This window comes from Palaemon carinicauda, chromosome 36 (genome assembly GCF_036898095.1).
Source record: "Palaemon carinicauda isolate YSFRI2023 chromosome 36, ASM3689809v2, whole genome shotgun sequence".
Taxonomy (NCBI): domain Eukaryota; kingdom Metazoa; phylum Arthropoda; class Malacostraca; order Decapoda; family Palaemonidae; genus Palaemon; species Palaemon carinicauda.
The window spans coordinates 13,791,691-13,814,190 of record NC_090760.1 but is presented as its reverse complement, the minus strand read 5'-3'; the positions used below and the strand labels follow the sequence as shown (position 1 = coordinate 13,814,190).

Sequence of the window (22,500 nt, the reverse complement as noted above, 5' to 3'; positions counted from 1 at the left end):
TTAATATATTAATAACTGCAAGCGATAGAAAGAGCCTTAGTTCTTTCGGCCTGTCCTTGGATGAACACGCTTGGAATGACGTGTTTTCGAATCTTCCCGTTAGGGGTAACCAAGGATCGCGCAGAGCGAGGTGTAACCGATAGAACATTCGAACTACCTTTTTATAAATGGCAAGTGCTGCGGGGAACCATTCTATTTGTTTTTATTTTAGTCTTCATTTTCTTCTACTGATTTTCAAATTCTTCATCAGACATTAATTTTTAATGGCAGTGACTATCCTTATTTATTTAACACGTATGAGGAGAAAATAATTCATAGTAGCTGGTGAGTACTGTGAGGAAACATGAAAAGTAGTATCTTTTTAAAGGAGCACGAACCTAAAAAATTACTATAATTTCGGGTAACAATTTATATCTAGTAAGAACAGAGACTTGTATTTGTCTACAATTATTTAGAAATCTAAAGAGAAAGGCACGGAAATATAAATACAAGCAATGAAAAATTCTTTACAAATGAACATGGTTGCTAGTTTACAACTGCCTCAATAATCCTTCTAAAACCCTTGCAGAGTCAACCTTGCATTACATTTAAACCTTTTGCTTTCATAGATCATCACCATCTATTGACGCAAAGGGCCTCGGTTAGATTTCGTCATTCGTCTCTATCTTGAGCTTTCAAATCAATACTCCTCCATTCATCATCTCCTACCTCACGCTTCATAGTCCTCAGCCATGTAGGCCGGGGTCTTCCAACTCTTTTAGTGCCTTATGGAACCTAGTTGAAAGTTTGGTGAACTAAGGCTTTCAAAAAGAAACTGAAGACTTTCTTATTCACAGTGTGTTTCGATAGTGACGATTTAACAGTAAGCGAGCAATACGCATTGTGAAATGTTAAATGCTCCCGAAAGATCATAAAACAACCGTGGAGGTCCTGTAGGGAGTAGGATTCCCCTGCTGTATAGGACCAGATAAGCAGAGTTAAGTACGCAATCTCTCTTGAGGAGTGCGAAGAGCATGACCAAACCATCTCCATCTATCCCTTACCATGATCCCATCCACATATGACACTCGAGTAATCTCTCTTACGGTTTCATTTCTAATCCTGTTCTGCCATCTAACTCCCAGTATTCTTACGTGAAAAAAATTGAGTGATGCCAATTCTGAAATGTCACTTAACTTTTAATTGGCTTCATGAACCTCTCATCTTTATGGCATAACTCGATGTGATACATATGTGATATACTCATCCCATAATCTGGTCTAGACCCATCCATCTAAAGTATATCTTGCTTATTTAGGTTTTATCCAAATTCGTACACTTTTTCCAAAACACAATGAATGAGAAACACTCGGGCATACTGTTCTATCTTATTTCTCTTTCTGTTTTTTTTTTTTTTTTTTTTTTGAGTTTCTATAGTGTAAATGTGAAGGAAATAATTATTGCTCCTACTGTTATTGAAATATTTTATTATGATTGTTTATTCTTCTTTTATAGTTTATCTATTTCTTTGTTTCCTTTCCTCACTGGCCTCTTTTTCCTTGTTGGACCCTTTGGGCTTATAGCACATTGCTTTTCCAATTAGGGTTATAGCCTAGCTTGTAATAATTCTTCTTTTATAGTTTATCTATTTCCTTGTTTCCTTTCCACACTGGGCTACTTTTCCTTGTTGGACCCTTTGGGGTTATAGCATATTGCTTTTCCAACAAGGGTTATAGCCTAGCTTGTAATAATAATAATAATAATAATAACTAGCGGAACCCCTGTAAATTACATGAAATATTTTCAATACTAATTATCTTGTTCCTAACCTATACATGTTTGAATAAAATGTCCCGAGATTACTTTTATAATCTAGGTTATGGAAATTGATAAAACTCAATTTTTTGTCTGATATTTAAAAAAAAAAGAGTCAGGTGCTAAAGACAAAATTGGGAAAACTATATAAGATGTGCTTTGGTTAAGTAATCAAAGTCTAATGTGAATTTGTAAGAGTATACCATGAAATTATTTCAGTTTTCTTTAAAGCGTGAGACAAAATAAATAACACACACGCTATCGTATTAATATATACATAATAATAATAATAATAATAATAATATCCAAATGGCAAATAACAAACACAAAATCTTAGAACACACTTGAGGATAGAATAAAAGTGCCTCAATAGAAGATCACATATATTTGTATGAATTAACTCACACCATGGTATAAATGACTGCCCTTCAGCGCGTGCTTTGCTAACCTAGCATAAGCTACTCTAGTGGCTGGAAGTCCAATAAGTACTGTTATAATATTTCGCAGGACTTTCTTTACGAGTTTCTTTTGATTGGCTGGGCATGAATTAGCATCAAGGTTCTCCCAATCAATTAATAATAATAAAAAAAATTATTACAGTATAATCATAAGTTTGATTGGTTAGGCATACATATGTATTTTTTTTTTCTGGGGTTAATTCTCCTACTTACTTTAGCTGGTCAACATTTCTTTTATGTATATGGCACATCCGTCACAGCCTGCACATAGTAGGGCTTTCGTATTTCAGGCACTAAAAGTTTATTTAAAACATTTCAATGACCCTTTTTTTTTTAATACATCGCTTCCGCACTTAACATCACATGGATATATATTCTTTATATATGTATGTATATAGAACATTTAGCAGTTTTTTGCCAAAATTAGAAAAAAATAAAATAAAAAACAAAATATATGTCGCGTCAGAAAGCTTTGAAGCAATAAGCGGAGACCCTACACTATATAAAATGTATCGGTCAGACACTGACCTCATACGTCAAATAAAAAGTAAAAGAGAGACAAATTAAGAACAATTCGATATCTTTTAAGATATATCATCTAGCATAAATATGCTGATCACCAGTGCTCGAAAGATGGGGACTACAGGGCCTGGCCGGTCGAATAAACACACAATTTGAAAGGGGCGGCTAATATCACGACACCCTTTACTTCCTTACCCGGCTCAGGTGTTCCCCACAGTCGTCATCTTGTCTTGAGAAGAAGTCGCTCAGGTTCCACGCTGAGCGACTTTTTCGCACTGGCCATCTCACATTCATTAGACGTCACAAACGAGTCAAAAAAATAATTTAAAAAAACGGAAGATAATTATAAGCAAAGAAAATGTGTATAGGGGTAAATTTGCCTTGGCAGATAAAACGATCACCAACGCCATGTATGCTGAAAATATTCTTTTTTTTTAATCTACTACAGAATATCAAATGCCTAAACCAACACCTTATGCAATATAATGCTCCACAGTTGGGCATAAGGCTTAAACACTTATCACAAATGACTGTTTTTTTTTTTTTAAACTGGTAGACTAAAACCTCCATATTGACAGAATTCCTTCACACCCACCATAAAGCGACGAGCTGTATTATAAAAAAAATGTACCTAAAACAGCTTTACATAATATAAAGTCACTTTATCCTGACTTGAGGAAATTCCGTCAATAGTTAACACCGGGAGAGACAATTTTCCCGTCTCTCATTTGATATCCGATCCGTTTTTAAATGAAACCTGAGTCCATACCAAGGTCTTGGTCCATACGTTCAGATCGCTTGGATTCAATCCTCTCTATAGTAATTTTGACAATATACATACTTTTGCCAAAAAGGTTAACTACTGGTATGACATCCATATAAATTCTTATAGCACCTAATATCATCTGCAAAAAAAAATTGGGATATTATAAAACTCTTCATCCCCAAATTTGTGTGCTAGGATTTCTTTTTTCTTTGATTCGTAGCACCAAGCAAGGTTCGTCACGGTAAGAACTATATCTTCACGTTCCAGCATATTGATAAAAAGACAATTCTGTCCGTGGTCTGTGTCATACGTTAGGACGCACTCGGAATAAGTAACCTCGAATACTAATTATGCAATATAACACAATCATTGTCGTTACTTTCTTCTCCTTCTTGTTTTTTTTTCTAGTTTCTTCCTGTGAAACGATGGGCACTGTCATAAGGAACTTTCAAATCACCCTCTTTCTTTTTTTGAAGTCTTAAGTAGTATTAAACTTGAAAAAAATCAACAACTGTATCATACATTTATAGCCCACGAACTAAATAAAATATAACAATTTCTTTTTTTCTTTCAAAATATCGTTCACTAAACTAATGAGAAATAATGTGCTTATTATTAAAATTACATATAAATATACATTATGTGATTTCTTTCACTTGCGACAGGTACATCTCATCTGATATGAAATCATAAATTCACAGAATATATATATACTTATAATCAACAATTCAATTTCTGTTTTGAAGAAATTCATCTAATATAGACATTCCTAAGATTCGGAGGAAGACGAAATATGTATCTTGAAGGGAGTTTCGGGTAGGGGGTGGGTGGTGGAGGGGGGGGGGGGGGGCGACGGCGGTATGTGCTTCTTCTTCTTCTTCTCGATTAAATGGGTGGAGGTCCGTTCGGATATCGAAGCATCGGATCGAGACTTCGGGCGAAGTTGTTGGCCATACTGCAAGCGTAGTCGTCCTCAGAAGTGGGCACGAGGGTGGCCACCCCAAGCATGAGCAGCATGAGGGCTTGGATAGGCAGGGCAGCACGCATGACACGTCCGAAGAATCTGTAGCAACGCCGCACTACGCCATCTTCGCCCTCCACGAGGAAACTGTCACTGGAAGGTAGAATGGGAAAGTGATTTCGTGAGGGACTGAGGCTTCGATATCAAGTTATTCGTTGGAATGAGTTGGAAGAGTGAAGTATGGGACGTTTCATTAGCTGATGGGAGGGTAGAATGAGAGAGGGATTTCGTGAGGGACCAAGGCTTCGATTTCAAGTTATTCGTTAGAGTGAGGTATTGGAAAAGTGGTAAAGAGAAGTATGGGACGTTTCATTAGTTGATGGGAGGGTAAAATGGGCAAACAATTTTACGAACTGATAGGCAGGATGAAATGAGGGCATCAACTATTTCGTGAAAGGTAGAATGGGAAAGTGATTTCGTGAGGGACTGGAGCTTCGATAACATATTCGTCTGAATAAGTTGGAAAAGTGAAGCATGGGACGTTTCATTAGCTGATGGGAGGGTAGAATGGGAAAGGGATTTCGTGAGGGACTGAGGCTTCGATTTCAAGTTATTCGTTAGAGTGAGGTATTGGAAAAGTGGTAAAGAGAAGTATGGGACGTTTCATTAGTTGATTGGAGGGTAAAATGGGCAAACAATTTCATGAGCTGCTAGGCAGGATGAAATGAGGGCATCAACTATTTCATGAAATGTAGAATGGGAAAGTGATTTCGTGAGGGACTGAGGCTTCGATGTCAAGATATTCGTTGGAATGAGTTGGAAGAGTGAAGTATGGGACGTTTCATTAGCTGATGGGAGGTTAAAATGGGCAAAGAATTTCATGAGCTGCAAGGCAGGATGAAATGAGGGAATTAACTACTTCATGAAAGGTAGAATGGAAAAGTGATTTCGAGAGGGACTGAGGCTTCGATATCAAGATATTCATTGGAATAAGTTGGAAGAGTGAAGTATGGGACGTTTCATTAGCTGATGGGAGGGTAGAATGGGAAAGGGATTTCGTGAGGGACTGAGGCTTCGATTTCAAGTTATTCGTTAGAGTGAGGTATTGGAAAAGTGGTAAAGAGAAGTATGGGATGTTTCATTAGCTGATGGGAGGTTAAAATTGGCAAACAATTTTACGAACTGATAGGCAGGATGAAATGAGGGCATCAACTATTTTGTGAAAGGTAGAGCGGGAAAGTGATTTCGTGAGGGACTGAGGCTTCGATATCAAGATATTCGTTGGAATGAGTTATTGGAAAAGTGAAGTATGGGACGTTTCATTGGTTGTTGGGAGGGTAGAATGGGAAAGGGATTTCGTGAGGGACTGAGGCTTCGATTTCAAGTTATTCGTTAGAGTGAGGTATTGGAAAAGTGGTAAAGAGAAGTATGGGATGTTTCATTAGTTGATGGGAGGGTAAAATGAGCAAACAATTTTACGAACTGATAGGCAGGATGAAATGAGAGCATCAACTATTTCGTGAAAGGTAGAATGGAAAAGTGATTTCGTGAGGGACTGAGGCTTCGATATCAAGATATTCGTTGGGATAAGTTGGAAGAGTGAAGTATGGGACGTTTCATTAGCTGATGGGAGGGTAGAATGGGAAAGGGATTTCGTGAGGGACTGGGGCTTCGATATCAAGTTATTCGTTAGAGTGAGGTATTGGAAAAGTGGTAAAGAGAAGTATGGGATGTTTGATTAGCTGATGGGAGGGTAAAATGGGCAAACAATTTCATGAACTGCTAGGCAGGATGAAATGAGGGCATGAACTATTTCATGAAAGGTAGAATGGAAAAGTGATTTCGTGATGGACTGAGTCTTCGATATCAAGATATTCGTTGGAATGAGTCATTGGAAAAGTGAAGTATGGGACGTTTCATTGGTTGATGGGAGGGTAAAATGGGCAAACAATTTTACGAACTGATAGGCAGGATGAAATGAGGGCATCAACTATTTCACGAAAGGTAGAATGGAAAAGTGATTTCATGAGGGACTGAGGCTTCGATTTCAAGTTATTCGTTAGAGTGAGGTATTGGAAAAGTGGTAAAGAGAAGTATGGGACGTTTCATTGGTTGAGGGGAGGGTAAAATGGGGAAACAATTTCATGAGCTGCTGGGCAGGAGGAAATGAGGGCATCAACTACTTCGTGAAAAGCAGAACGGGAAAGTGATTTCGTGAGGGACTGAGGCTTCGATATAAAGATATTCGTTGGAATAAGTTGGAAAAGTGAAGTATGGGACGTTTCATTGGTTGAAGGGAGGGTAAAATGGGCAAACAATTTCATGAGGTGCTAGGCAGGATGAAATGAGGGCATCAACTCTTTCGTGAAAGGTAGAATGGAAAAGTGATTTCGTGAGGGACTGAGGCTTCGATATAAAGATATTCGTTGGAATAAGTTGGAAAAGTGAAGTATGGGACGTTTCATTAGTTGATGGGAGGGTAAAATGGGCAAACAATTTTATGAGCTGCTAGGCAGGACGAAATGAGGGCATCAACTATTTCATGAAATGTAGAATGGAAAAGTGATTTCGTGAGGGACTGAGGCTTCGATTTTCAGTTATTTGTTGGAAAGAGTTTTTAGGAAGGGGAAATAGGAGACGTTTCATTAGCTGATGGGAGAGCAAAATGTAGTTATCTATTGGTTTTAGTTATTGGGAAGAAGTATAGGACGTTTCATAGATGACGGGAGGGCAAAATGTAGTTATTCATTGGTACGAGTTATTGGGAAGAAGTATGGGAAGTTTCTTAGATGATGGGATGGCAAAATATAGTTATTCATTAGTATGAGTTATTTGAAAAGTGAAGTATGAGACGTTCCATTATTTGAGAGGGAAAATTTGGCCCACAATTTCATGAGCTACTGGGCAGGGTGATTTAAGGATCTCAGCAATTTCATGTTAAAGAAAGAACATTCTATAGTTGTGAAGATCAAATGGGTAAAATTAAGTAGATATTCACTTACTGGTGAAATGAGTTACTATATTTACTCATTCCCTTGCAAAGTGAGACTGTCAATGACACCATGAAATATTTCTCTATTATATAGAATATATTTGTTATAACTAAAGTATCCCTGTATCAGGCTCTACTAGGATCCTTGTTGGACTATTTTCAATTAGGTCCAGTTCATAAGTTGTAAGGAAGAAATATTGTTTCCTTTAAGAGACTAAAGAGATGGCAAGGCGAAATGTGGAATTAATTTTCTGACTTGTTGGCAAGGTGAAATAGGAGAAACAATTTTATACCTTGTTTGCAAGATGAAATAGAAAAACAACTTCTTGACTTGTTGGAAAGGTGAAGTAGGGAAACAATTTCTTGACTTGATGGCAAGGAGAAATAGAGACAATTTTATGACTTGTTGGCAAGGGGAAAAAGGGAAAAAATATATGGCATGTTGGCAAGGTAAACCAGGAAAAATCTCACGACTTGTTGGCAAGGTGAAATAGGGAAACAATTTTATGACGTTGGCAAAATAAAAAAGGAAAACAATTTCATGACTTGTTGGCAAGGTGAAATAGGGAAACAATCTTATGATTTGTTGGCCAGGTGAAACAGAAAAAAATATGACTTGTTGGCAAGGTGGAATAGGAAAAATGTGACTTGTTGGCAAGGTAAACCAGGAAAACAATTTCATGACTTGTTGGCAAGTTAAACCAGGAAAACAATTTTATGACTTGTTGGCAAGATAAACCAGGAAAACAATTTCATGACTTGTTGGCAAGATAAACCAGGAAAACAATTTTATGACTTGTTGGCAAGATAAACCAGGAAAACAATTTCATGACTTGTTGGCAAGATAAACCAGGAAAACAATTTTATGACTTGTTGGCAAGGTGAAATAGGGAAAAAAATGACTTGTTGGTAAGGTGAAATAGGGAAAAAATGACTTGTTGGTAAGGTGAAATAGGGAAAAAAATGACTGTTGGTAAGGTAAACCAGGAAAACAATTTCATGACTTATTGGCTAGGTGAAATAGGGAAACCATTTCACTGCTTGTTGGCAAAATGAAATAGGATAGCAATTTCATGATTTGTTTTCAAGGTAAAATATGGAAACAACTTCCATGATTTACAACAAACATTTGAAAACAATGAAAAAAAATTATTAAGATATCATACATGAATCTTGGTACACTTTTTCAAACTAGTATTTTATGTATATCACTAAATATAGACTTCATTGGTCATATGTTTCAATGTGATATATAGTAAAATTATGTATTAAAAGCTGCAAAAGGCTTATTTTAATCTCAAATATTCTTAGTCCTTGGTGATATATTCAAGAAACTATATCGACCTGCATATAGCATACGTGAAAAAAAAAAAAAATAAAGTGAAATGAAAATACATAGCAATAAAGTATGAAAAAAAAATTAGACGTTGTGTGCTTTTGAAACAATGCTACATGACAATTTACTGTAAACATTGACATAGCTTTTAATCTTAATTTAAAGTTCACAGTGACTACTACAATGTGCTTGGCGAGACCCAAAGAGCCAAGTTGGTACGTACTGTACATCAGAATGGAAGCTGGCTGTCTGGGAACTGGGCGAGGTTGGTCGCGACAGAGAAAACTCTGCAGACTCGTACAGCTGGAAAAAAAGAAAAAGTGTGCAGTTCAAAAGACTACGGTGGTGCTACTGTGCGACGATTCTATAGTTTTATCCATGCAAGCCAGCAAATAATACTGTATACGGGAAAGAATATGACAAGTATGATCACGGGACTGTGCTATAAACGACTTCACCTGGACTGCACTTACCCCCGACGAGGCCAGAGACGCCAAAGAGCTGGTGAAATCTTGTCCTAGTCGCTGGGACAGATAGGTCAGCTGCTGCGAACAGAGTTGCAAGAGCAGCTGCAGCCTTCTGGAGAGGAGGGCGAGGCGCTCCCGCACCGCGGAACACTGGTCGTCTTGCTGCTGAGTGAGGAGGTGTTGCGCGGCCTCATGCAGGGACGCTACACGGGGCTCGCAACGCTCAACTTCAGCTCGAACATCAAGGACGCGGTTCACGCGTTCGCGGAGGGCGGACTCGTCCGTCTCTTCCTCGGCAGCCAGCTTGTGGAGGTTCTCCTCCGTCGTCTCCGTCCAGGCCAGAAGGTCGGATATGGTGGAATGGAATTCTGAGTTGCCCATCAGGGCTGTCTGCAACTTCGCCTGCCAGACTGACGCCGCGGCGCAGACGGCCTCCCAGCGGCGGTTGGCGGCGGAAAGGCGCTCTCGAACCTGAGTGCCTCTCCGTTGGTCGCGAGTGTGTTCGGCTAAATGCTTGCCAATGATGTTCAATGACATTATCACAGATTTGTGGCCATCCAGGTCCATTAGGAACTCCTGAGGAAGGTTTAAAGGGTTAGAGAGGAAACATAAGAAGCCTAAGAACTTTAATATATGAATATTAAAGTTTTAGCAGATTAAAACAGGGTTTCTTGGTTGATACAAAAAATAAAAGAATTCTAATATATGAATTTCAAAGAGATTTAGCTGATATAAACAGGGTTTCTTGGTTGATACAACAATTAAAGAACTTTAATACATGAATTTTAAAGAGATTTAACAGATTAAAACAGGGTTTCTTGATTGATACAAAAATAAAAGAACTTTAATATATGAATTTCAAAGAGATTTAACAGAATAAGACAGGGTTTCTTGTATAATAAAAAAATTAAAAAACATAAAAAATTATTCACATACCAAGTAGAAATAGACATAAAACAAAGTGCAAAAACACGGAGTGACCACAATATTAAATACTACAAAAGTTCAGTTAAACAACCTTCCCCAAAATACTTTATTTCCATATGCAAACATCCTGGTAAGGTCAACCAATCCCAACTGCATTGATTTTTAAAAAAGGGAACCCCGCTTCGAAATAATTTCCTCTTCATCAATATATGTAACTGTCCAAGTAAAATCAGTCCCTTTTTATTGAAATTCTATAATTAAACTGATGACGAAGATACAAACCCTTTTGTTTGCCCTTCTAAGGCAAAAATTAATTGAAGATGTAATATATTTAATTGCATCTCTACCTGAAGACTTGATAAAAAACTTTAACCTTTGAATTACTATAATTACAAAGCCTGAAAAAACAATCAATTTAATTGCAATGTATCTGCAAACTGTCTCCAAAAACACTATTATCTATTGTATTTCTATCTGTAAGCCACCTAAAAGATCACCTTTCCTTTTACTGTATTTTCCTACTAAAAATTCGAGAAATGTACAATATTTTTTGTACTTCCATAAGCAAATAAATAGGTATGCAAAAAAACTAAATTTTACTGCATGCCTATAAGTGAAAGACATTTAAAATACCAGTTATTTTAGCATTTCTATATAAAAAAAAACCGGTAAAATACAACACTTTTTGTTGTATTTATACTTTCAAAATTCCATACGAAATACCAATCGTTTATTAAAAAAAACCCTGCCATAATAACGACATTGCACATGCAAAACCGTTGCAAAATACCATCTCTTACAACGAATTGTATATGCAAAACCGTTGCAAAATACCATCTCTTACCACGAATTGCATTGCAAAACCGTTGAAAATACCATCTCTTACAACGAATTTCATATGCAAAACCTTTGCAAAATACAATGTCCTACCTCGAATTGCATAAGCAAAACCTTTGCAAAATACAATGTCCTACCTCGAATAGTATATACAAAACCGTCGCAAAACTCGAATAGCATATGCAAAACCTCTTACCTCGAATTGCATATGCAAAACCATTGCAAAATACCATATCTCACCTCGAATTGCATATGCAAGCCGTTGCAAAATACCATATCTCACCTCGAATTGCATATGCAAAACCATTGCAAAATACCATATCTCACCTCGAATTGCATATGCAAAACCATTGCAAAATACCATATCTCACCTCGAATTGCATATGTAAAACCGTAGCAAAATACCATATCTCACCTCGAATTGCATATGCAAAACCGTTGCAAAATACCATCTCTTAATTTGAATTGCATATGCAAAACAATGGCAAAATATCCTTCCTTGCATTGCACCTCTACAAAAAAAAAAAAAAAAAAAAAAAAAAAAAAAAAAAAAAAAAAAAAAAAAAAAAACAGGGAATAAAATACACAGAATACTAAGACCCTGACATCCACTTACTCTATGATCTTGCGCAACTTCTTCGAGCTGCTCCATCGGCGTCGGTGGATTATCAAGCATCGACTGCGTGGCTTCAGAATGGCTGAGCCACTGCTCCAGGCGCCACATGTCATTCTCGAACTGCTGCCAATTCCGTCTGCAACACAGCGGGCACGTCAAGGATGACGTCTCACTGCAAGCAAAACATGCCCATGCCAAAGTCAGCTACGATCTACGGCCAGTGGTCTAAGACCGCTAATTCACAGCATCAAAATTCAACTCCCGTCACCTCTAGAGATAACTTATTCTTGGCTATGTCCATTTTATACTAGTTATTTGATACACACTAAATTAATCTATGGTTTCTATTTAGGCAACTATCAGTTTCAAGAGCATTTATAAAATGGATTTCTATGCAATCCATATATGTTTCTAGGGAAATTTATATACAATCTTTTTTTGCAAATGTATTCTCTTCAAAAATCTCTGCATCAACCATATTGACTAGGCTAGAATTTTTCTTTATATCTCAATTGCTCAAGATCTACATTTAAATTCCAATATCAATAATGGAATCTAAGAAAATTATAGTTAACTTTTCATACTAATATTTATTTTAATAATTGATATTTCAAAATATTTCATACAATGAAAAAAAAACACAAGTCGACCAATTCCCATATAAATAGGCAAAATAGTTTCTTTCCCAATATATATTTCCTTCAAGAATAATATTTTATATACAATTCTATATAAATATCTTTAAAATATAAGAGGGATCTATCAGAAATAAAAAAATTGACAGTTAAATACTCAAAATCAAAATACATATTTAAAATTTATAAAGTAATTTTAGACTGAATTTTAGAAATTATGAAGAACTTATTTCATAAAACGTAACCAATTAGTATTTGAATTTCATGAAATAAAGCAATGTCAGTAGAAATTATGTTTCAGAAGATATACCTAAAATAATACAAAGTATTTTAAGAACATTTAAGGAAACATACAATGTGAATTTTCCTAAAGATTAATATGCATCATTTAATGTGTTCTTTAATATGGAGACATAAACAATGTGTATCTTACATGTGTGGCAAAAATACAAAGGTTATTTTGTGTATATGGAAACAAAACTACTGGTAGCTTACGGCTTAAAAAAAAAAAAAAAAAAAAAAAAAAAAAAAAAAAAAAAAAAAAAAAAATGACGAGTATGTTTTACCTACTTCGAGGACAAACTTATTGTGAATATTTCATAACTGAGTCAAAGGATCTTCAGGATTTTATAAATTTAGGGAATAAATAAAATATCACGAGTCTTTGTAAGACTAAAAAATAAAATACTATTGTACAGGCATGGAGCAAAAAACGAATTATTTTTCATTTAAGTTCAAAAATGTACCGTATATTTCATAAAACATGACAAAAATATAGAAGAAAAGGGTACCACGGATCTATAATACCGTGACAAAATTAAATAGTCTGTATGCGTATATTATAGACACAAAAACATAGAACAAAAGGGTCTATAATACCGTGAAAAAATTAAATAGTCTATATGTGTATATTATAGACACAAAAACATAGAACAAAAGGGTCTATAATACCGTGACAAAATTAAATAGTCTATATGTGTATATTATAGACACAAAAACATAGAACAAAAGGGTCTATAATACCGTGACAAAATTAAACAGTCTATATGTGTATATTATAGACACGGATCTCAAAATGCAATGCATATATGTGTATCGTATAGACATGATGCCAAATATACCATAAGCAAATTTCCATTTAAAGAATAGCATATTGTAAATATGAGAAAGAATGGTTGCAGTCAATGATCTGTCAAAATTTAAGGAAAATATTTCACACACTACTGTTTAATGGAACCAAATGCACATTCTAGATTTGATGATTAGGTTTAAAAATTGCTTAAAATAAATAATAAAACTATTTAAAGTCGAAAGGAGATAAATCAAGCAATGTTCATTCAAATGCTAAGAATAACCAAAGCAGCTTCTCTTTCAAGTTTTTATCAATATGTGCAATCCAATATGATTAACTCGCATGGGTCGTGAGCTACATATAGGTACAAAAATTCTACCTCTGTTGATTTCATTAGAAACTGCATCAAAATGCTGAATTTCAAAGATAGTGAAATTTAACGTTATGAAATAAGGACATCTACCAAAATATACGCAAAGACAAAGGTTTGGTCACCAGATACTATAAAAAAAAAAAAAAAAAAAAAAAAAATCATAAATAATATTACATACGACAAAAAACACTATATCTTTTCTATCAGTAGTACACAACAATGAGAATATTCGTTACAAACTCTAAGTATAACAACATGTACTGCCAGGATTACTTTGTTTTAATCAGGGAGTTTATGTAAAAACTGATTCCGGGATTGTTAACATCTAAAGGGGAAAATGATGATAATGTAAAACTGAGTTCAATGATCCGTATGCATGCAAGATTACTAAAGCACTGACACGGAAATGTATACAATTTGCTGGTTGTTTTGACATAAATGTGGGACTTTTTAAAAGCTTTAACTTATTAAAAAAACAAATGGATACATTAACTTTATTACCTAGGAAAAAAAATCCTTTTCAAAGTTGCTTCATTTAACAAAATGTTATTTAGCACAAATATCATTAGTTAATGGAAAGATAACTTTCAACCTTTAACCAGTTTATAAAATACGATAATTGCAATTACCTAAATAAATGAGAAAAAAAAAAAAAACGAAGATATTAGTACAGTCGGACACAGGAATTCTTGGCACCCCTCGCTCTGAGGAAGAGCACCATGTCACACGCAAACTGCGCAGCGAGTAACCTAACAGATAGTGCAGGGAGAGATGACAGGGGGTAGTGGGTGGAGCTAAATACATGAACATTCCACGAAGTAAGGGTGTGACTGGGTGCACTTTCTCAAAGCAAAATGTGCCTGCAATTCCTGTGTCCAACTGTACGTCCATCACCCTTTAGAACGATGTCCTTCTACAGCAGAATGTATGACAAAATGCAAACTCAAGATTGGGGGTGAGAGGAGATTCAGGGAAAAAATGACGAGCATTGATCGAAATTACTAGCATCCGTGACCTTCTAGCATACACAGTAATGCTATGAGTATTTAAACCATAAATACCTTGTGTGGGGACTATTGGAAAGCTGGCTCCTATGAAAACTGGCAAGAGAAAGCTCTTATGAAATACATTCTAGCGAACCGAGGCAAACTGGTAAATTCACTCACTGATCAAAAGCAAGCATGATATACAGTCCAAACATTTCTATGGTTTAAGTGTTGTATTCACGTATCCCAAGCTATGGGGTTTGATGGATACATGGATTTACCTTTAATAGTAAACAAATGACTTGCAAATAATGAGCCTTTACATATAGGGATAGCAACAGATTTGTGTACAGTCCTGCATTCGACTTGCTACAAAGAATCAACAGCTTTTTAGTCACAGTTTTCGAGTACTGCATTTTTCAAAGATAATGGGGCTTAGCAGTTGGGAAACATATAAGAAATACAAAGCAGATTTCCAAATCCAATTGTCTGACTAATCACACACAGCTCTATGAAATGCTAAAACCTCACGACAACTTCACTGTACTTACCACCTCCTTGGGTATTGAAACATGCAGATATGAATTACTACAAGTCATGCATTAACGTCTTCAGCTATGCTAAAATTCTTAAATTTTAATTTTCTGAATCTAATGTTATGTTATTCATTTGATTTTTCCATTCTTAAAATAAAATTCCACAAATAAAGCTTAATTCACCAATATTCTATGACTACTTGATTGTATTCAAAGTTCCAAAAATATTTTGAACGGACTTGGGAAACCTGACCTGGCTTATTATATAAGGAATATATTATGGTGATATTGAGAAAAAATATATATGCAATACTGTATTAGGGTAAACATTACGCAATGAAGTATTTATCTTTAATATGGTTGTGGCCAAATAAATCAATTTGAACAGCCTTGAAAAATGGAAGGGGGAAATATGGAGTGGCAAAGAAAGTGAAAAGGAACAGAAGAAATAAGAGTGAAGATGACACATCTGCTCTTTTGTATGGCCATTTAAGGAATGGCTTTTAAAATTTCAGGAATTCAGAACCTACCTGCTTTCTTTAAGCCTTTGTTGTTTAGCCTTCGACAAAATCTCTAACTGTGCAAACTCTTCTATGACCTGGTTGACCTCTGGATGGAGTTCTCTGATCTCAGGATCATCGCCAGCGTGCTGAACTAATGAACTCAAAAGATCCACTGACGATCTGCATCCTGCTAACTGTTTCGACTAGAAGGGAATGCAAAAATGATAAATGATTAGATAAGATCATTATCAAAATTTATCCACTTAATTCATTGCACTCAGTACTATTCTCTCTATTAAGATAGTTTTCAAAGGCAAAATTGTTATCTCAGCTTACTTCATCTGCTTATACTTACAAATGAATAATATGTTTTATCCACTTCAGCACCCTGGGGTGTAGGGCACTTCAATGCTTCTTCAAGGCGTAACAGGAGCTTTTTACTTTCGTCTAAAGCTGCTCTCATCTCAACTAGAAGGGATCTCCCACCAACAGCACCAATAAGGGACATATCCACAGAACTTAAAGTAGGTTCCAAACTAGACAGTTCTGCATCAGACATTAAAGGTACCCTGTATTCGTCCTCTTGCTGATCATACATTTCTTCGGAAAGTTTAGGTAGTGCATAACTTGGTTCAATCTTAATCATGGATGCACCTGGAGTTTCGGTTATTTCCTTTTCGATGGCTTCCTGCAGTGTCAGTAATCTGGTGTGGACGAGCTTTCTGGTCACCCAATACTCAGTTAAACTCTCCTCAATAAGAAGACAATCAGGATATGTACTTCTTTGGAATAAGTAGGTGATAGAGTCATCAAAGTTCTTCAATGCTTCTTCTTTGGCTTCATATTCTGCAACTAGCTGCAGAAGAGCTCGCTGTTTGTGCTCCAAGTTCGTAAAGGACTGATTATCGTATTCTGATACCTTGAGATCAAAGTCATTAGCCCATGACATCAGCTGTTCTCTGTTATTCTCAAATTCATCAAACAATCTCCTACTATATCTAAGGCGTCTTAAAATAATTGTAACATGATAGCTTAGAGTATGGAATCTAGTATTTGAAGCTTTAACCATACTTCTTATTTCATTGGCTTGATCTAGCCTGTTTTCTCTTCCATATGGTCTGGCCAAAACGCGGTATTTTTGATTAAGCTGCTCATACAAAGGAGTCTTGTCATGGATCAATGGTTGTAGTTCTTGAACTTCAGGTATTCTTTCTTCCAAACTACTATAGGTCACCAACGTGGATGCCGCAGTTAAATTCATTACTCTGCACTCCATGGATGTTAGCCATTCGACGAAAGTTGTATTGAGAATAATCAGCTCCTCCCACATCTTCCAAGTTTTCTTGATAAACTTCTTACGCTCTTCAGCTCGGGTGCATATGTCACCCCACCGACGCTCAAGATTTTGATGCGCTTCCTGTAGGGAGTCAGTGTCACCATTTGCATCAAACTCTGTACAGTCATGAATTACCATATCACAAAGGTTAAGGACAGATGAAATAGTTCCACTTTGTTTTTCAATTTCTTTACGAATTTCTTCTTCAGCTTCTAGAAGACTATCAATTTCTTTCTTAGAGCTATTTTGGAAGATGACTGGACTTGATAATTTCTTTTCAATAAGGAACAGCCATTCTTTAAGTTCGGCCAAAGTTACCTCAGCTTTGTTTATGGTTGTGACAATATCCTGAAGCTTCTGTTTTCTGCTGTTACATTTATCATGAATATGTTTCCAAGTTGTTTCAATATGTTCTATCTTTTTCTTTAACTCTGCTGCTTGTTCTTCATTACTACATGAAATAAGCTCTTCACCCTCAGATAGAAGCCACAATTTCTCAATACTCTTGGTGTCAATTTCTACTTGATAATCATGCTCCAACTTCCTAATCAACGTGTTGATATACTGTTCTGACCCACCTTCAATCTTATTTTCCATGTCCCTAGCCCAAGATAAGAACTGTTGATATCTAGTGTCATATAGCTGCCACAACTCTAGTCTGTCTTCTAATGTGCTAATTTTCAGTCTGTACTGATGTAAAAGCTCTGCTTGCAGTTGAGTGACCCGCCACATACGCTGAGTTATAAGACGAAGGTCTGCTGGTGTTAAAGAGTCAACCATTTCTTCACGAGTTGTTCTCAATAGTGAAAGATCTCCACTCAGAGATTCTATGGATGCTGTTGCTTCATGGAACTTTTTAATTGTCTCTTTTACACTGCCAAAGTCAGATGGTAAGTCTTCAGCTAGTCTTGACTGCAGCTCACCAAGAACGGAATTCAATCTGGAGTAAACTTCTTCGTAACGCTGCCATAAGCTAGAGCTCCTGTTAAGATAGCTAAGCCACGTCTCCACACCAGCACGCATGTTTGTCACACGTTGCTGTAAAGAGGCCAGCTCTGCTTTTATTATAGAGTGGATGCTTGGATCACATGATGATACCAACTGCTGGCATAACTTTGATACCTCTTCAACCTGTTCTTCTCCTCTACCTAGGTGTTCCAAAAGTGACTGCAGTCTATTGATGACTTTATCGAGGCGACGCCGTGCAACTTGGCGTAACTGTAATCCTTGCTTTTCTTGCTCTAATGTAAGTATCCATGTCTGTAACTGAGCTACCTTTATTCTATACGTTTCCCAAGTTGTTATGGTTTGAAGTAGCAACTGTTCCCTCTCAGTTACAGTTGTAAGGACAGTTTTATGACGTAAAATAAGATTCCTAAGGCGGTCTTGAAGAGCCTTTATGTGAGGTGGAGCATCATCTGACTGCGCTTGCTCCTGCATGGTTGATAAAACGTTCGATTGTGTTGAGAGGATAGAACGGTGAACTTGGCATAGACGAGATGCTTCATGCAAACCCTCACGTGTAGCTGGAGCTGGGGCAGTCATACTACTCTCTACACTCTCAACATAATTCTGCCACGTCGTCAATGCAGCTGCAAGCTGCTCATCATCAGTGCTGAGACCCGCCACAACTTGCTCGTACCGATTGTGAGTATCACGAACAGCAGTTTGCCAGGCCTCTATCACTGGAGTGGGGCCACTTTCAACCATTGGACCTCCAGATTCACCTAGTGACACTAGTTGGCTCTGCAGCTTTGTTACATGCTCTGCTGTTTCGTTGACTTCAGGCACCGGTAAAGCAAGGAGGTTGTTTGCCTCGCTGATTCCATCTTTCAACTTCTTAAGTGCAGTTTCCTTTTTATCTTCTGATTCTGCATCTGTCTGAAGAGTCAAGTTGCTACTCAGCTGTGTGATGGCTTCTGTCAAGCTGGTGATTCTGAATCCTAAACGTTCTACTTCGGCCACAAGAGGAGTATCCTGTGCTGTGTCTTCAGCTACATGTAATTGTATCTCTCGAGCTAACTTTCTGAGCTCAGTTACCCGTTCACCAGACCACACTGCTTCTCCCACCAGCACCTGAAGTGGGAAAAATAAATGTTTTAATAATAGTGATAATAATCAACTGGTAATTATCTTACACCATTTAAAGCAATATCAGTTAAAGAATTCTCCTAATTGAAAAGTAAATAATGTTTACTTTTGAATGATCTCAATCAATAAATCAATGTTTACTTTAGAACGATCTCAATCAATTAACCATTTTAAAGTTTGTCAGCAATCACAATAACCACAATCGTTAAATCTAAAATAAATTTTGTCAATGAGACATTTAGGGAAATGGATGAAAAACTATGGGAATATATACATATCGCCATTCCGAAATGGGACTCACTCTGAAATCAATCGTTTAACCCCCGTAGAGTTTACGGTCGTAATTATTTCAAGACTTTGCACGATCACTTTCGTTCGTTTTACATAAAGCTGGGTATTAAACTCCAAGAGAAACCTTTAATCACGAGCAAACCGTTGTACGGTGGTGAAAAATAAAGAACGAAGCCTTATTGAACACGGTAATTAATCATTATCAATGTATTGACTGTTAATGATTCTTCAAAATATGAAACATGTGCTCTGGTCCTGGGAAGCTCCCACCAACGTCCACTTGGAATGGAGAGCCCCTCATCGATTATCATGTCATTTGACGTCACGAGTCTACCAAATCGTTAAGGAACCTTATCACACTGAAATCTTTATCAATATTACTTAGGAGATAATTCTGCAACTTTTATCCCCCAATAGATGGCGACTCTTGCTGGTTTTTCTATCTTTAGTAAGAGTTATAACAGGTGACTGAGTTCTATTGAAGAATGTATTAAGGGATTTAAGATTAGTAAGGCTTTTTAACAAGGGTTTAAACTTGTTTATACGAAAGAAAAAAAGGCTTCAAAATTAAATACTTGAGGTATTCATCATATGTGACGTCTGTAAAAAATAATGAATGATTTATAGATTTTAATATCTACACTGAAATATGAATAACCCGTATAAACCTAATAAAACTGGTCAAATAATTCACTAATTAAATAGGTCATTCCTTCGAGGTAAAAAGTGAAGGCGAAATACAAATACCATTTATCGATTTTAGATTTGATTTAAGGACGTTCGTAACTACGGTGTAAAATTGAACAATGTGGCATTTTGAAAAAAAAAATAATAATAATTCCTATCACTAACATTTGCTCCAACTGTAAAAAAGACATACACAATATTCTAAACTAAGATTTTCTATCTGTATTAGTTCTGAATAATGATTATAATGATAATAATAATAATAATAATAATAATAATAATAATATTAATAAAACGATCATTATCATTATAATAATAATAATAATAATAATAATAATAATAATAATAATAATAATAATAATAATAATAACAATAATAATAATTGTTTTAAAACAATCTAATTCTAGCAAACCTCATAAGGGTTTTCTGTCTCATATTATAATAATAATAATAATAATAATAATAATAATAATAATAATAATAATAATAAGAGTTTTGATTAAGCCTGATCATGATCATGATTCCAATCATCATTACTAATTAATCTAACCCAGAGAGAGAGAGAGAGAGAGAGAGAGAGAGAGAGAGAGAGAGAGAGAGAGAGAGAGAGAGAGATTTCTTATTAATCTTTAATCTCTTCTATTCTCTCATCTCTTCGCGATATAAGTTATATAACTGTTGAGTATCTATTGACCCATTGATCTAGTCACTCTAGTGAGACTCCCTTGCTCACGCGCAAGAGCGCTCGGACGAAAGAGTGCACATAATTCACCTTCTGTATTTTCTGCCTTTGGCAAATGCTTAGAATATTAAAAGTTCGTAATTTCTCCTATGTAATAAATACCATGTGCCTGGCTACACACACACACACACACACACACATATATATATATATATATATATATATATATATATATATATATATATATGTATGTATGTATACATATATATATATATATATATATATATATATATATATATATATATATATATATAATATATATATATATATATATATATATATATATATATATATATATATACACACACATATATACATATGTTTATATTATATATATATATATATATATATATATATATATATATATATATATATATATATATATATATGTATACATATACATACATACATATATACATATATATATATATATATATATATATATATATATATATATATATATATATATATATATATGCGACTAAGCTCAGCTCCCCCCCACGGGTAAGGGGGAGCGGAAGTAGTCATACCCTGGTGAGAGCGGGTTGCATGTGTGTGCATATCTATCGAAAAATTTAGCCATCATTTTTGACGGGTTGCGTACAATATTGAGACATATAATCATGGATTACATATGTGTAGGTTTGATAAAACTTGATAAAAAACGGATGAGAATTTATAAAGATTACCTTTTGATTGGCAAACACCGAGAGTGTTCCCATTACCAGAGAATTCTTTGTTCTCTAGTCTTGGCTAGTGCCATAGCCTCTGTACCATAGTCTTCCACTGTCTTGGGTTAGAGTTCTCTTGTTTGAGGGTACACTCGGGCAAACTGTTCTATCTTATTTCTCTTCCTCTTGTTTTCATTAAGTTTTTGTAGTTTATGCAGGAAGTATTAGGTTAATGTTGTTCCTGTTCTTAAAATATTCTTATTTTTCCTTGTTTCCTTTCCTCCCTGGGCTATTTTCCCTGTTGGGGCCCCTGGGCTTATAGTATCCGGTTTTTCCAACTAGGGTCGTAGCTTAGCAAGTAGTAATAATAATAATAATAATAATAATAATAATAATAATAATAATTGGCAAATACCCACAGTAATTCTCCTTACCAGAGAATTCGTATGACTGGCAAATACCCACAGTAATTCCCATTCCCAGAGAATACTTATGACTGGCAAACACCCACAGTAATTCCCATTCCCAGAGAATACTTATGACTGGCAAACACCCACAGTAATTCCCATTCCCAGAGAATACTTACGACTGGCAAACACCCACAGTAATTCCCATTCCCAGAGTATACTTACGACCGTCAAACACCCACAGTAATTCCCATTACCAGAGAATACTTAGGACTGGCAAACACCCACAGTAATTCCCATTACCAGAGAATACTTAGGACTGGCAAACACTCACAGTAATTCCCCTTACCAGAGAATACTTATGACTGGCAAATACCCAGAGTAATTTCCATTACCAGAGAATACTTATGACTGGCAAATACCCACAGTAATTCCCATTACCAGAGAATACTTATGACTGGCAAATACCCACAGTAATTCCCATTACCAGAGAA

The 22,500-nt window shown here is 35.8% G+C and overlaps 1 protein-coding gene across 4 annotated transcripts in view; it reads right to left on the bottom strand.

The window, feature by feature from the left end:
- Window positions 1–2,162: 2,162 nt before the first annotated feature.
- Window positions 2,163–22,500, bottom strand: part of LOC137628755 (muscle-specific protein 300 kDa-like) — a 312,504-nt gene continuing 292,166 nt past the window's right edge. For all 4 annotated transcript variants that reach the window (XM_068359939.1, XM_068359940.1, XM_068359943.1 and 1 more), the window contains 6 exons: window positions 16,137–19,193; window positions 15,809–15,984; window positions 11,677–11,848; window positions 9,303–9,872; window positions 9,053–9,132; window positions 2,163–4,654 (listed from right to left, as the gene is read on the bottom strand). In XM_068359939.1, coding sequence (XP_068216040.1) covers window positions 4,426–4,654; window positions 9,053–9,132; window positions 9,303–9,872; window positions 11,677–11,848; window positions 15,809–15,984; window positions 16,137–19,193 — 4,284 coding nt within the window. In that variant the 3' untranslated portion in view covers window positions 2,163–4,425. The remainder of the gene's footprint in view (window positions 4,655–9,052; window positions 9,133–9,302; window positions 9,873–11,676; window positions 11,849–15,808; window positions 15,985–16,136; window positions 19,194–22,500) is intronic.